We start from the raw sequence: 13,910 nt of genomic DNA, 5'->3' as shown, positions 1-13,910 counted from the left end.
GATAGAGTTTAGAGTGTGAGTTCCTTCCATTAAATTAGAAAGGCTTAAGCAACACCTCAGATTTTCCACTGAAGTCCCAAAAGGGGACTAGGAGTAGAGACTACTCTACTTTAGGAGTAGAGACCATGTCCCAGGACTAAGGGATTTCCCTAGGATTAAGGGAAAAATCTGAAAGACCATCCTAACGAAGTGTAAAACCAAGCCTCTGCAAGTTCAAGAGAATCAACTACTAATTAACAAAAATTAACACTCTCAGAGAACAAATCAGAATCTCTACAATGTGTCAGCAACAGTGTCTGGTTTATAATTTTTAAGAACTACTAAATAGGAGACTTCTGGTTTCCAGTCCAGCATGTGAGGAGTTGGGAAGTCACCACTCCATCTTGCCAACAAGTAAAAAGCTGAAAAACTAAAAAAATCAGCAACTCTTGTTAGGTCTGTCAAAGAAGTGAGGTCACAGAGCAAACCACTGGCCCCAAAATTGGAGGGACACATGGGGAAACAGAATCACAACTTACCAGAGCAGAAGCCCACGAGTGGAAACTTCTTTGGGAACCAGCTCCCAGGGTAGGGAAGACCTGACCTGTAACTGACCAGTTACTGGAGGCTCAGCGTGAACAAGTCTGAGAGATAACCCTGGGGACCCCATCATCGAGGGGCCTCAAACTTTTGTGGGTTTTCCCTCCAGGAGCTCAACCAGGTTATCACAGTAAATAATGGAGAAAAATCCCCTTCTTAATGATAACAGTTTATTCAAAATTATAATAGCAACAATGATTTGATTATGTATGCTTATAAATATGCCTATGTGTGCTTATATATAAGTGAAATGATGACAGCAATGCTACAGGGGATGGGAGGAAGAAATTAGGATTATTTTGTTACAAGGTACTTCCACTACCTTTGAAGTGGTGTAATGTTATTTGAAAGTGGACTTGGACTAGTTGTAAATATACATTACAAACTTTAGAGTAACAACTAAAAAGAGTTTTTAAAAAGTATAACTGATATCCTAAGAAAAGAGAGAAAATGGAATCCTATAAAATGCTCAATTAAAATCACAAAAGGCAGAAAAGCAGTGGAAGACAAAAATAAAAAGAAAGAACAAGGACCAGGACAACAAATAGAAAATAGTAACAAACATGGTAGGTATTCATCCAGCTCTATCAATAATCACTTTAAACATTAATGATCTAAATGCATCAATTAAAAGCTTGTCAGAGTGGATAAGAAAACAAGATTCAATTACATGTTTTCTACCCAAAAAACTCACTTTAAATAAATAACGTAGACCAAGAGATTAATAGTAAATGAATGGGAAAGATATACCACACTAATACTAATCCAGAGAAGGCAGGAATAGCTATATTTAAACTTCAGACAGAACCAAGTTCAAATCAAGGAAAGTTATCAGAGATAAAGAGGGGCATTACATAATTATAAAGGGGTTAATTCTCCAAGAAAACCTAATAATCCTTAATGTGTATGCATCTAACAAGAGAGCATCAAAATACTTGAGGCAAAAACTGGTAGACCTGCAAGGTGGAATAGATGAATCCACTATTATAGTTGGAGACTTCAACACCCCCATCACAAATGGACAGATCCAGCAGGCAGAAAATCAGTAAGAGCATAGTTGAACTCAACCACACCGTCAATCAACTAGATATAATGACATCAATAGACTGCTTCCATGACAGCAGAATATACTTTGTTTCAAGCTCAGGTAGAACACTTACCAAGATAGACCATACTCTGGGCCATAAAACATACATTAACAATTTTAAAATAATAAAAATCATACAATGTCTGCTCTCAGACCACAATGGAATTAAACTAGAAATCAATAACAGAAAGTTAGAAAATCCCCAAATACTTGGAGATTAAACAACACACTTCAAACACATGAGTCAAAGAATAAATCTCAAGAGAAATTTTAAAATATTTGGAACTAAATGAAATTGAAATTACAACTAATCAAAACTTGTGGGATGCAGCAAAAGCCATGCTTGGAGGGAAATTTATAGCATTAAATGTATATATTGGAAAAGAAGAAAGATATAAAAATCAATAATCTAAGTTTCATTAGGAAACTAGAAATAGTAGAGCAAATTATGAAAATAAAATAATATAAAAGGCACAAAAAAATTAAAATTCAAGCAGAAATCAATAAAGTTGAAAAAATCAATGGAGAAAATCAATAAAACAAAAAGCTTGTTCTTTGAAAAGATCAATAAAATTGACAGGCCTCTTGCTAGGCTAAAAATAAAAGTGGTAAGACACAAATTGTTAATGCTAATATCAGAAATAAAAGAGGGACATCACTGTAGATCCCATGGACATTGAAAGGGTAATAAAGGAATATTTATGAATAATTTAAGCCCATAAATTTGATAACCTTGATGAAATGAACCAATTCCTTGAAAGACATAATCTGCCAAAACTCACTCAAGAAGAGAAACAATCTGAATAGGCCCATATCTGTGAAAGAAATTGAAATGATAATTAATAACCTCCCAAAACAGAAAGCACCATGCCCAGATGGGTTCACTGGTGAATTCTACCAAACACTTAAAGAAGAAATTACATCAATTCTATACAATCTCTTCCAGAAGGTCAAAACATGAAATATTTCCTACCTTATTCTTTGAGGCTAGCATTACCCTAATACAAAAAAACCACACAAAGATATTACAAGAAAAGAAAACTACAGACAAATGGATCAATGGAACAGGATAGAAAGCCCAGAAACAGACCCACATAAATATAGTCAACTAATCTTTGGCAAAGGAGCATATGCAATACAATGATGATAGTCTTTTCAACATACGGTGTTAGAACAATAGGACATCTAGGCACAGAATTTACACCCTTCACAAAAATTAATTTTAAAAGGATCATATGTACTGAAGTATAAAACACAAAATTATAAAACTCCTAGAATATAACACAGGAGAAAGCCTAGAAGACCTTGGGTATGGTGGTGATTTTTCAGATAACACCAAAGGCATAATCCATGGAGGAAGAATTGATAAGTTGGACTCCATTAAAATTACAAACTTCTGCTCTGCAAAGGATGCTGTCAAGAGAATGAAAAAGACAAGCCACAGAATGGGAGAAAATATTTGCAGAAAACATATCCGATAAAGGACTACTATCCAAAATGTACAAAGAACTCTTAAAACTCAACAATGAGAAAATGAACAACCTGATTAAAAAATGGGCAAAAACTTGGACAGACACCTCACCAAAGAGGATATATTGATAGCCAATAATCATGTGAAAAGATGCCCAACATCATATGTCACTAGGTAATTGCAAATTAAAGCAACAATAAGATACCATGACATACCTTTTAAAACGCCTAAAATACAAAACACTAACAATACCAAAAGCTGGCAAGGATGTGTAACAATAGGAAGTCTCATTCATTGCTGGTGGGAATGCAAAATGGTCCAGCCACTTAGGAAGACAGTTTGACAGTTTCTTATAAAACTAAACATACTTTTATTATACCATATGATCCAGCAGTAACATTCCTTGGTATTTACTGAAATGAGTTGAAAAGATGTCAACAAAAAAACCTACACATGGATGTTTACAGCAGCTTTGTTTGTAATTGCCAAAACTTGGAAGTGACCAAGGTATCTTTCAGTAGGTAAATGGATAAGCTGTGGTACATCAGGACAATGGAATATTAGTCCACACAAAAAAGAAATGAGCTAGAGGATTCTGGGAAGATGGCTTATCTAGGAACGCAAAATTGGCTTAACATTTGAAAAATCAATCAATGGAAAAAAAAAAAAGGAAAAAAAAATCCATCAATGAAATTCACATTAAGAGAATACATACGCAGGTATAGTTATTTATAAAAACTCATCGAATTGTACATTTTATATCTGTTCCTTTCACTGTGTGTAAAGTTTGACTTAATACTTAAAAAAAAAAATAAGGTACTTTAATTCTAGCCACACACCAAAACAGGCTGGTTGGTGGTATTTTAAGGCCACCCCTCGCCTGATGGTAACATGATATCCTCATCAGGAAGAACACATCTTTCTCTAATCTAATGTAGTAGGTGTCAATTTATCTAGCTTATCCAAAAGCAGTTTCAATTAATTAGGATGGAAATTTTAAAAGTATGGGGGCAGGGAACGAGGGAGGAATCAGAACGTATCTGTGTGTTTCATCCCATTCACAATTTTCATCTGATGTGTTGAGAGTTCAGTGCTCCCACCCTGAGTCCACTAGGAGTTTGCTGACTCCTCAGAAGAACAGACCTCCCCTCGGTATTAGAACTCCTGCCTGATTGTGATCATTTTAAATAGCCCTATTACTTCATAGTGACATTTATGATTCCAATATTGTGGTGCCAAGGGCTTTCTGGCAGGGTTACTACTTCTGAAATTAACTCAGCCTGGAGGTCCCATACCTCTTACATAATGTAATATAAGGACTCTAATCTAGAAGCATTTCCTCTGAAAGCATAACAAATATGTGACTGTTTTGTGTTTTAGGTTTTAGAGAATCAAAGATTCTTATGACATTTTTAATATCCCTCAAGTTATGAACTCAAAGAACTTGTTTGGTTTTTATGCCACATTTTCTTAAGGATCACTTATTTACACTCAGGGAAAATAATTTTTGTTTTTTATTATATAGTTCTTTGAAAAGCTTCAACAATAAATAACTGAATCAAATTGGAATCTGCATTAGGTCACAGATTTTGCTTTTCTATTTTTTGCTTTTCATTCATTAAAAGAATCTTAGGTCCCTCCTAAGTGTGCTAAGTACTTCAAGACAATGAAGATTAAAGAGCTTAAAGAGTTCTGAGTTTAGAGAGCTTAAAACTAGTAGGAAACTTAAAACATGTACGTACATGACTAGCATATATGGCAGAATGTGATATAATAGGTATCAGAGTTCTCCAAAGCCTACCAAGCTGGGAAGAGGGAGTTTTATTAAAGTGGCATTTGACTGGGGGCCTTAAAAGCTGAGAAGGATTTTAACACAGAGGCCAAGGAAGATAGGGACTTGCTCTTGGAGAATTCAGGCTGGAAAAACAAAGGGAGACCCAGGACTAAGAGTCTGAATTCAGCTGGCAAGAAGAAGCCATTGGAATATGTTGAGAACCATCCTGATCCAGTGTGACATGTTTTGTTTTGTTTTGTTTTGTTTTTGGAGACAGAGTCTCACTCTGTCACCCTGGGTAGAGTGCAGTGGCATCATCATAGCTCACAGCAACCTCCAACTGCTGGGATCAAGCAATCCTCCTGCCTCAGCCTCCTGAGTAGCTGGGACTACAGGTGAGTACCACAAGGCCCGGCTAATTTTTCTATTTTTAGTAGAGATGGGGTCTTGCTCTCACTCAGGCTGGTCTCAAACTCCTGAGCTCAAGCCATCCTCCTGCCTCAGTCTCCCAGAGTGCTAGGATTATAGGCATGAGCCATTGTGCCCGGCCTCCAGTGTAACATTTCTAAAATATATATTTAAGACAGTCACAGAGTGAACCAAGAAGCAGAGAGACATCTGTCAGTTTGCTATATAGACTTCTAAAGTCTATTTTCTGAAACAGTCCATTGTCAAGTAAATTATACTTTAAAATATCTCTAGGCTTCCATTTCATGTTCAGCCAAACTGGCATTTAAAGCATAACAATGCAATGAAACATCCATGTGAAAAGGAGCCCAATGAATGTGCAGAGAGCTCTCTGAGCTTGCTGGAAATTTAGGAGAATAGTAGAAAGACCTTATTTGCACGGGGGTTGGGGGTGGGGGGAAGGCCAGAGGGCTTCTGCTGGGTCCTTCTACCGGGCCTGGGTTTGGGGTGGCACCGTCAAGAGGTGCTGCGAGCTCCCCAGAGGGGGCAGCCCACACTCGCTCCCGCTCCCGAAGGCCTGAGTGAGAGTCCCAGGGGCCACCATCCAGGGGTGCATGCAGGAGACGGGGCTGAGCGGGCCTTCACTCACCAGTCACGTAGAAGGCCTTGTAACGCTCCAGGCGGACAGTCTGCAGGGCTCCGAGCTCTCCAGCTGCCCCGCTGTTGGGGTGGAACAGCACCTGAGGAAGGTTGCAAGGGCTTACTGATAAGAAAACCGTGCTAGATGCTCCCTGGGAAGCGCTGCTTTCTTTGTTAAGGTCCACGCTCCCCATCCCTGCCCCAAACACACACTAACAGACGCAGGCCTCTAATACACACCGGCCAACGCCCGCCCGAGAGGCTCTGTGAAGTCATTATTTGGCTAACTAACGAATCAAAGTGGGTTACAGGCCGGGCGCGGTGGCTCACGCCTGTAATCCTAGCACTCTGGGAGGCCGAGGCGGGTGGATTGCTCAAGGTCAGGAGTTCGAGACCAGCCTGAGCGAGACCCCGTCTCTACTAAAAATAGAACGACATTATATGGACAACTAAAAATCTATATAGAAAAAATTAGCCGGGCATAGTGGCGCATGCCTGTAGTCCCAGCTACTCGGGAGGCTGAGGCAGTAGGATCGCTTAAGCCGAGGAGTCTGAGGTTGCTGTGAGCTAAGCTGACGCCACGGCACTCACTCTAGCCTGGGCAACAAAGTGAGACTCTGTCTCAACAAAAAAAAAAAAAAAAAAAAAAACCAAAGTGGGTTACAACTCTGGACCACTGGGCGAAAGATCTCACTGGGTAGAAGGTCAGATTCCTAGACCCAATAGCTGCTATGTAATTTGCAGGGTCCAGTGCAAAATGAGAATCAGGGATCCTTTGTCCACAAACTAAACATTTCACGAAGACCACAGCAGAGCTTTAAACCAAGCACAGCGTCCTTCCAAGCCTGGGGCCCTGAGTGCTGGTCCAGGTGACAGGCCTGCCTGAGCCCCACCCCTCAAGGGCAGGACAGGGCTGGGGACTTGCATGTTTTACAAACATTCCCAGGGACTCTGATGCAGGTGACCCTCAGATCTCTTTGAAAAACAGCTTCTTCAATATCAAGTCAATTTTCCAGCCCTCCACTGGGCGAGGCTGGTATAAGAAGGCATCCTTGATTCTCCCTGCACCGGGCACAGCCCGGCCTCTGAACACAGATGCCCACACCTATGACTCAATCTCTCTGTACTTGGACTAAGGAAATCCTTCCTCATCGAGTCATAGATAGATAAAAAGAATTACCCTAAAGAATGGAAACACCTAATTCAGGATTCCCAAGGGAAGGATCTGATAAAAAAATAAAAGGCCAGTGTCCTTCGTAGGTCCGTGGGCTTGGGCTAAAAGCATGAGACTGCTCTGGTATGAATCACGAGCGTATATATGGCTGGAAAGGCGTTCATGTGATTCAAAGTTTCCATGGGCTTTAAAAAAAAAAATGAGAAACATCTGTTAGAGCAGTAAACAGCTGTCCCCCCAAATTTCACAGTTCTGAGAGGATGCCGCCGAGGTGGGGCTCCCCCCACAACCTGCCGCTTCTGGGCTCTCGTGACAATCCCTGCAAATACCCGGGGCCCTGGTGATGACTGCAGGCTCCTTCCAAACAGGAAAAGAAGTCGTAACTGAAAACCGTCGCTCCTTTCATCCCAGCAAAAAGCCAAGCGTCTCACCACGGGAGACTGTTTTGTTTCCTTCTTGAGATGGCAGGAAGTGGGAGGCTTGGAAAACCTATTGTCAACCGATCACTCAGACATCCAGAAGATGGGGGGCCAGGCTCTCTGCCTCAGACCGTTGATCTCACCGGCGTCTCAGCAACAGAAACTCCGTAAGGGTGGGCTGCTCTCTTCGGAATATTTCTTCAGCGTGACCAGAGGCCACTGCCAAAATCCAAGAGGAAGCAAAACTGTGGGACAGCTCATTCTCAGAAATGTGGATGGATTTTGGAGAACTCGTATATGCATTTTTTCCCTTTGAGCACACTGATCACGGCTTTCTTATTTATATCAACATGGGAAGTAGGTTGGCAAACTTACACCAGCACTGCAGCTCGCCAGATGCCTGGTCCAAATTTCAGAGATGACTTTATCTTCTGCAAACTTCTTGTGCCTTCTTGGTTGCCTTTCTTATGTATATTTGTTTGCTTTATTTTATTTTGGTTTTTTTTTTTTATAAGCACACAAGTGCCCCTTACATTAGATTGGGGAGGCCAGCGCTTATTAGCTCAGATGGGCTCCTTCATCCCATCAGGTGGGGGAGCACGACTCCCGGGCTGGAGGAGATGGTCGTTTGCCAGCCGCTCTGGGTGACGTCTCTCACCACTAGGGGCCTCCCTAAGAGAAGTGATCAGTGTCCCCAACCCTAAAGCCCAGCTTCGGCTCCCTCAGTGTATGGCCTCTGGGGGTGTGCCAGGCCTGTGAGGACCCACAGCAGCCCCAGACTGGGCTGGGCTGGGCAGATGCACAGCTGTTAGGGGACTCTTTCCTTAGCTGACAGTTTTGGGACCTGGTTATGACAGCCTGCAACTGAGATACGACTTGACCAGTGGTGACGCTGTAATCTTGGGCTTCCGTCTGGGAGTCAGGAAAGCACAGGTGGGACATTTGGTTCAAGCCTGTGCAGCCCTCCCCTTCCCGGCTCTCATCTCTCTCCATGTGGCCCTCACTGCCTCGACACAGACCCGCTAAGATCAGAAGCAGGAGGTCGAGCGGGGGAAGGAACATGCGGCACGGGGTCGGCTGCTGTTGGTTTTGAACTCAGACGTGATGTCCTAGAGGTCCACTGTGGAACCAGCAGCCCAGTATTTGCGTTACAACTCTCAGCTCCCTTTAACTCTTGGTTACTGGATTTGCAAATTAGGGAAGAACCCAATTGCTGCGAAACATTTGCATATTGTTTTGAGCTGACTATCTGGGAGTTACTTTGAGCTCTTAGAAACTAGAATGCTTTTCTAAACCAACCCATATTGGAATCCTTGTAAGTCCAGGACATATCTGAGAGTGAACACAAATTGTGTTTATTTTTAAAAATATAAATATACATGTATGTGTGTACATAGACATATGCATATGTACACACATGTATACCTGTAAGTGTCTAGACGAATACACATATATCCAGATATATACATGTATGTATGTGTAGACATATATGTGTACACATGTATGTATGTGAATATGCATGTGTACATATGTTCATGACTGTGCATTTAGACACATGCATGTACGTACATATGTATACATGCATGTTATGTAGAGACATATGCATGTGTATGTACATATACAAAATTACGCATATCCTTATGTGCTGGCCTTTCCAACAGCTGTTCCAAATTCGAGACAATTCGCTCTTGTCTCTTTAGTCTTATTCCTTTGCTTCCATAGAAAGGACTGACCAAAGAAGACCAAATCCAAATTCAGGGCTAAGAACTACCCATGTTGTCCTCAAACTCTCAAGTGTCTTCACTGACACTGCAGGAATCCAGTGCTCTGGGAGGCCGGGTGTGGCCCAGGTGCCCTCGCAGATACCATCAGCAGCTTCCTGCAGGCAGTCAGTGTGGCTGCCTCTTCCTGGGCCCTGGGGTGTGGTTAGGGAGCAAACCGGCCCCAAGTGCAGCTGCATTACCACACGTCACTGGTCCCCACAACTGACGCTGTGACTTGTATCTGGTTCTCCAACCTGGCTCCTGCGCCTCCCGCTGCTGGACACTAGCTGGGAAGGGGCCCCGTGAGTGTGTGCAAAGCCGCAACTGGAGGAAGAGAGCGAGAGCGCGCGCCTGGGAACGGAAGTTAGCACACGGAGGAGCTGGCTTCCACAGGCAGGCCCGACAACGTCAAGGAGACCACAGTCCTTGAAGCACTTCCTAGTGACCCCAATTATTCTATTAGTAGCCATGGTAATAAACACTCGGCAGCACCTCTCCACTGACGTCGTCAACAACCCCCCAGGGTCACATGCTGCTAACTTCCAGCCTAAAGGCGGAAACCATCTTCCTGCTTGGGGAGAAGGGGTGGGCCTGGGGGGTCTGCAGCTCTAGGGGGCAGATATTCTGGGGAGAAGCAGGACTTCCTCCGGGGACCTTGGACCTTTCAGCCTCATCGACAACCCATAAAAACTGCATTAATGGGCACAGAAGCACCGATGGCCTGTCGAGGACCCGTTTTCTGGTTTGCCGGGGGAGGCTGGTTGGGAAGGGCAGCTCCAGTAATCACCAGCCAAGGTACACTTGCGCACGTTTGAGTCACTTCCATGTGACCCTTGGCAAAGACATAAATAGGCCCTTTGAAGTGTGGTCCCTAACCGAGGAGCTGTGTGCCTCCAGGGTCTTACAGAGGGGGCTCCGTGCTCCTCCGGCCTCCTGGCCTCCTCCTGCTTCCTCTTCCTTTTGGTGAAAGGAAAACACACGGAAATGACAGGGAAAGGCCATCAGGCTTGACATTTCCTGGCTGTCACTGCCACTGAGTGCAAAGAGGGGACACCGAGGGGGCGACGCTGAGAAGCGGAACCCAAAGCCAGTGCGGGGGGCTGCTGGGTCGAGAAGGGGCTACAGAGCACGTGCTGAGCCCTCTGGAGCCGGGGGACTGTCAGGGGCGTGAAGACCTTGCTGGCCGGCTGCCCCAGAGGTCTTTGATCCATTCGTTCATTTGTTCATCCAACGCACATGGCCTTAGCACTGGCTGGTGCGGGCACTGCCAGGTGCACTCAGAATTCAGCAGTTGAGATCCTTGCCTGCAGGAAGCTTCCATTCTAGAGGGGCAGCCTCATAATCAACAAGTCACAGACTCTCATCCAACACAAACATGCTGGGTGCCCACGTTGTTAAATTAAACACACGTGGGAAAATATTGTCCATTATAGGGAATAAGCATCTATGTACACCCTTCCTGAGCCAAATTGTCAAATATAAATCTGGATTGACAACCTGGATGATTACAGGGGGCGAGGGGTGGAGAGAGAGGTTCATCTGAAAGGATGAACCCCACGTCTTGGGGTTTTTCACACCGGGTCTGAACTGCACTTGCACACATCTTCTGAGGACGGTTCCATTTGCAAAAGGTGAGAGGCAGCAGCCCAGCCTCCTGGAGAGCCCAGGTGTGGGCACCTACCTCCTCCACTTACCCTGTGCCCAGCCTGCGACCGGCCAAAGAGCACCTCAGAGACGTCCACACCATCAAAGTGCCGGCCATGAGGCAGGCTGGCCTGGGCCAGGGCCACCACCGTGGGGAAAACGTCCAGCACACTGCAGAAAGAGCAAGATTGTGTTGGCCCCAGCTCTTCCGACTCTCTCCCTGGCCCTGCCGCGTCAAAACCCACCTGAGCCAGCCCAGAGCAAGCACTGACAGCCTCCCGTATGGCCCACCCTCTCTACCTGCCTGTCTTGCCTTCAGGTTCCACCTCAATTTCTGCTCCTACGAGAGGCAGAGTGGTACGGTGGCTCAGCGCCCAGGCTCTGTGTCCAGGGGGTGCCTGAGCTCAAATCCCAGCTCTGCCTCCGATCTAACTTCTCAATGCCTCAGTTATCTTAGTCTCTAAAATGGGTATGATAATACAGTGATCCCCCTTTATCCAAGGGAGATACGTTCCGAGACCCCCAGTGGATGCCCAAAACCATGGATCGTACTGAACATACTTGTCGTCAATCAGAGCACGTTTCTGTTTATGACTTCCGCCCACAAATTTAACACCTTTTCCATCTTAACTCAGTACTTATCACACGCTGTGGCCATAACTTTGCAGTTTGAGATGCGACGGCAAAACCAGCACAAAGTTTATTTTCCCTGTTCACAATTTCACAGATAGAAGATTTGTTCTTACCATAGGTCTCAGCAACCTCAGCAGAAAATTTTTTTCTTTCCTTTTGAAGTCAAGAACTTTCACCTTTTCGCTGAAAGGAAGCACTTTATGGCTTCTCTTGGACATATTTGAATTGCAAGCATCGCTGCTGTTGCATGTTGGGGCCATTGTTAAGTAAAACAGGTGTTACTTCAACACAAGCCCTGCAACACCCCGGCAGTCAATCTGATAACCAAGAAGGCTCCTGAATGACTAGCGAGCAGGTAGCACGTGCAGCACGGATCTGCTGGACAAAGGCAGGATTCGTGACGGACAAGACGGTGTGGGACGGGGTGAGAGTCCATCACACTACTCAGAGCAGTGGGCAATGTAAAACTTACGAATTGTTCATTTCTGGAATTTTCCATATAATTTGGTCAGACCTCGGTTGGCCACAGGTAACTGACACTATGGAAAGCAAAACCGTGGATATGGGGGAGTGCTGTAGGGGTTTCTGCCTCTCAGGGTAGTCGTGTGGGTGAAACACACAGGTCAGGCACAGAGAAGAGGCCTGGCACTCAGAAAGCGCTCGCTGAATGTGCTGTAACTATTCACATGGGCACACGTGCGAACCTAAGAACTAAGGGGTTCTACCTGTCACCAACTGGGCCACACCCACCCAGTAAGAGGGAACAGTGTGTGACAGGTGTCTGCAAGGGAATGGCCACTTCAGGGTTTATTCCCTGGGTCTCTGTATTGTAAAACTTTAGTGTTTGTTTAGAACACCATGATATGTGGAACATATCACACTCTTTATTTTAGCTCTTTTGCCCATTACCAAATAGTGAGTGTTTATGATAGAAAAACTGAGAACATCCAGAAATAGAAGACGGAACAATGCACACATAGTCCATCACCCAAAGGCAGCCATTGTTAACACTTTGGTGGATTTTGTTAATGCCATTTTTTTTTAAGTGATGTGTTCCAATCTTACTTTACCTTACAGCAAATCCCCCTCCAGCCCGCTGTGCACAGCTGGAAACAACTCCAGCAGGAACAGAGAGGCTGCCTCATATACTTTTGGTGTCCCAAAAGTTGCCACAGACAGGGAAAATGGGAAATTGTAGCTAAATGTACTTTTATTTACCAAATATTCATCACAAAATTTTATAAGTTTTTTTCTTTGTATGGAGACTTTTGGGATACCCTGTAGTTTGGATATTTGACCCTCCAAATCTCACCATGAAATGTGATCGCCAGTGTTGGAGGTGGGCCCTGGAGGGAGGTGTCAGGGTCATGAGGGCAGATCACTCATGAATGGTGTGATGGCCTCCCTGGGGGAATGAGTGAGTTCTCACTCTGTTAGCTCCCAGGAGAGCTGATTGCTAAGAGTCTGGCATCTCCCTCCTCCCTCCCTCTGTCTCTGTCTCCCTCTCTCTTGCCATGCTCCTGTTTGCCTTCTGCCATGAGTGGAAGCAGCCGAGTCCCTGCCCAGAAGCACATGCTGGTTCCATGCTTCTTGTACAGCCTGCAGAACCGTGAGCCAAATAAACCTCTTTTCTTATTAAACTACCCAGCCTCAGGTATTCTTTCATAGCAACACAAACAGACTAAGACACTGCCCTGTCAACAGAGCTGCTTATCTGAGGGCCAGGCCAACTGAGAGTCTGTGGGACTTGCTGGAGCCAGGAGGGCTGGGCCGGGGAAGCTAGACTTCCCCAAGAGAGGGGGTCTTGGTCACCCCGAGGCTGGGCTGGGCTGGGCAGCAGACCTCAGGCTCACACGGCCACAGGGAAGCCTCCAGAGCCCCACCTCCCCACCCCGAGGTCTAGGGGCAGAGGGGCGCTCTCTGCCCTCCAGGGGGCTGCAGAAGGGACTTGCCCTGTGGCTCTGCCTGCGACCCCGGTGGCAGTCTCTCCATTGACCGTAGCCAGAGAGTTGCTGCCTTCGGCTTCCACGGGCCGCGTAGCTGGCGGCTTATCTCTTGCGATACGCGCTCCAGGACCTGGCATCCCACACTGACGCAAAGTCAAGGAATGCACAGTCAGCACTCCCAGAGCACAGAGCAGTCCAGAAACCTGTCCAGAGTCCAAGGTTCCTGCCACAAACCGGAAAGCAAAGACGACCACAAAGCAGTCTGAAAAGGCTGCGGCGGTTTGGGGCTGTTTGTTCGAGTTTTCTCTAAATTGCGCCCCTAAGAGAGATCAACGTCACAGATGGGTCAAATTCGTGAGGCAGAGAAACAGGA

General features: G+C 45.1%; 1 protein-coding gene across 3 annotated transcripts in view; it reads right to left on the bottom strand.

The window, feature by feature from the left end:
• The window catches only part of ARSG (arylsulfatase G), a 118,667-nt gene that overhangs the window by 2,680 nt on the left and 102,077 nt on the right, over positions 1 to 13,910 (bottom strand). For all 3 annotated transcript variants that reach the window (XM_069482797.1, XM_069482795.1, XM_069482796.1), the window contains exons 10-11: positions 11,009 to 11,129; positions 5,969 to 6,059 (exon numbers count right to left, since the gene is read on the bottom strand). In XM_069482797.1, coding sequence (XP_069338898.1) covers positions 5,969 to 6,059; positions 11,009 to 11,129 — 212 coding nt within the window. The remainder of the gene's footprint in view (positions 1 to 5,968; positions 6,060 to 11,008; positions 11,130 to 13,910) is intronic.

The sequence above is a fragment of the Eulemur rufifrons genome, chromosome 9 (assembly GCF_041146395.1).
Source record: "Eulemur rufifrons isolate Redbay chromosome 9, OSU_ERuf_1, whole genome shotgun sequence".
NCBI classification, from domain to species: domain Eukaryota; kingdom Metazoa; phylum Chordata; class Mammalia; order Primates; family Lemuridae; genus Eulemur; species Eulemur rufifrons.
The sequence above is the reverse complement of the archived record's forward strand: the minus strand, read 5'-3'. Positions and strand labels throughout refer to the sequence as shown.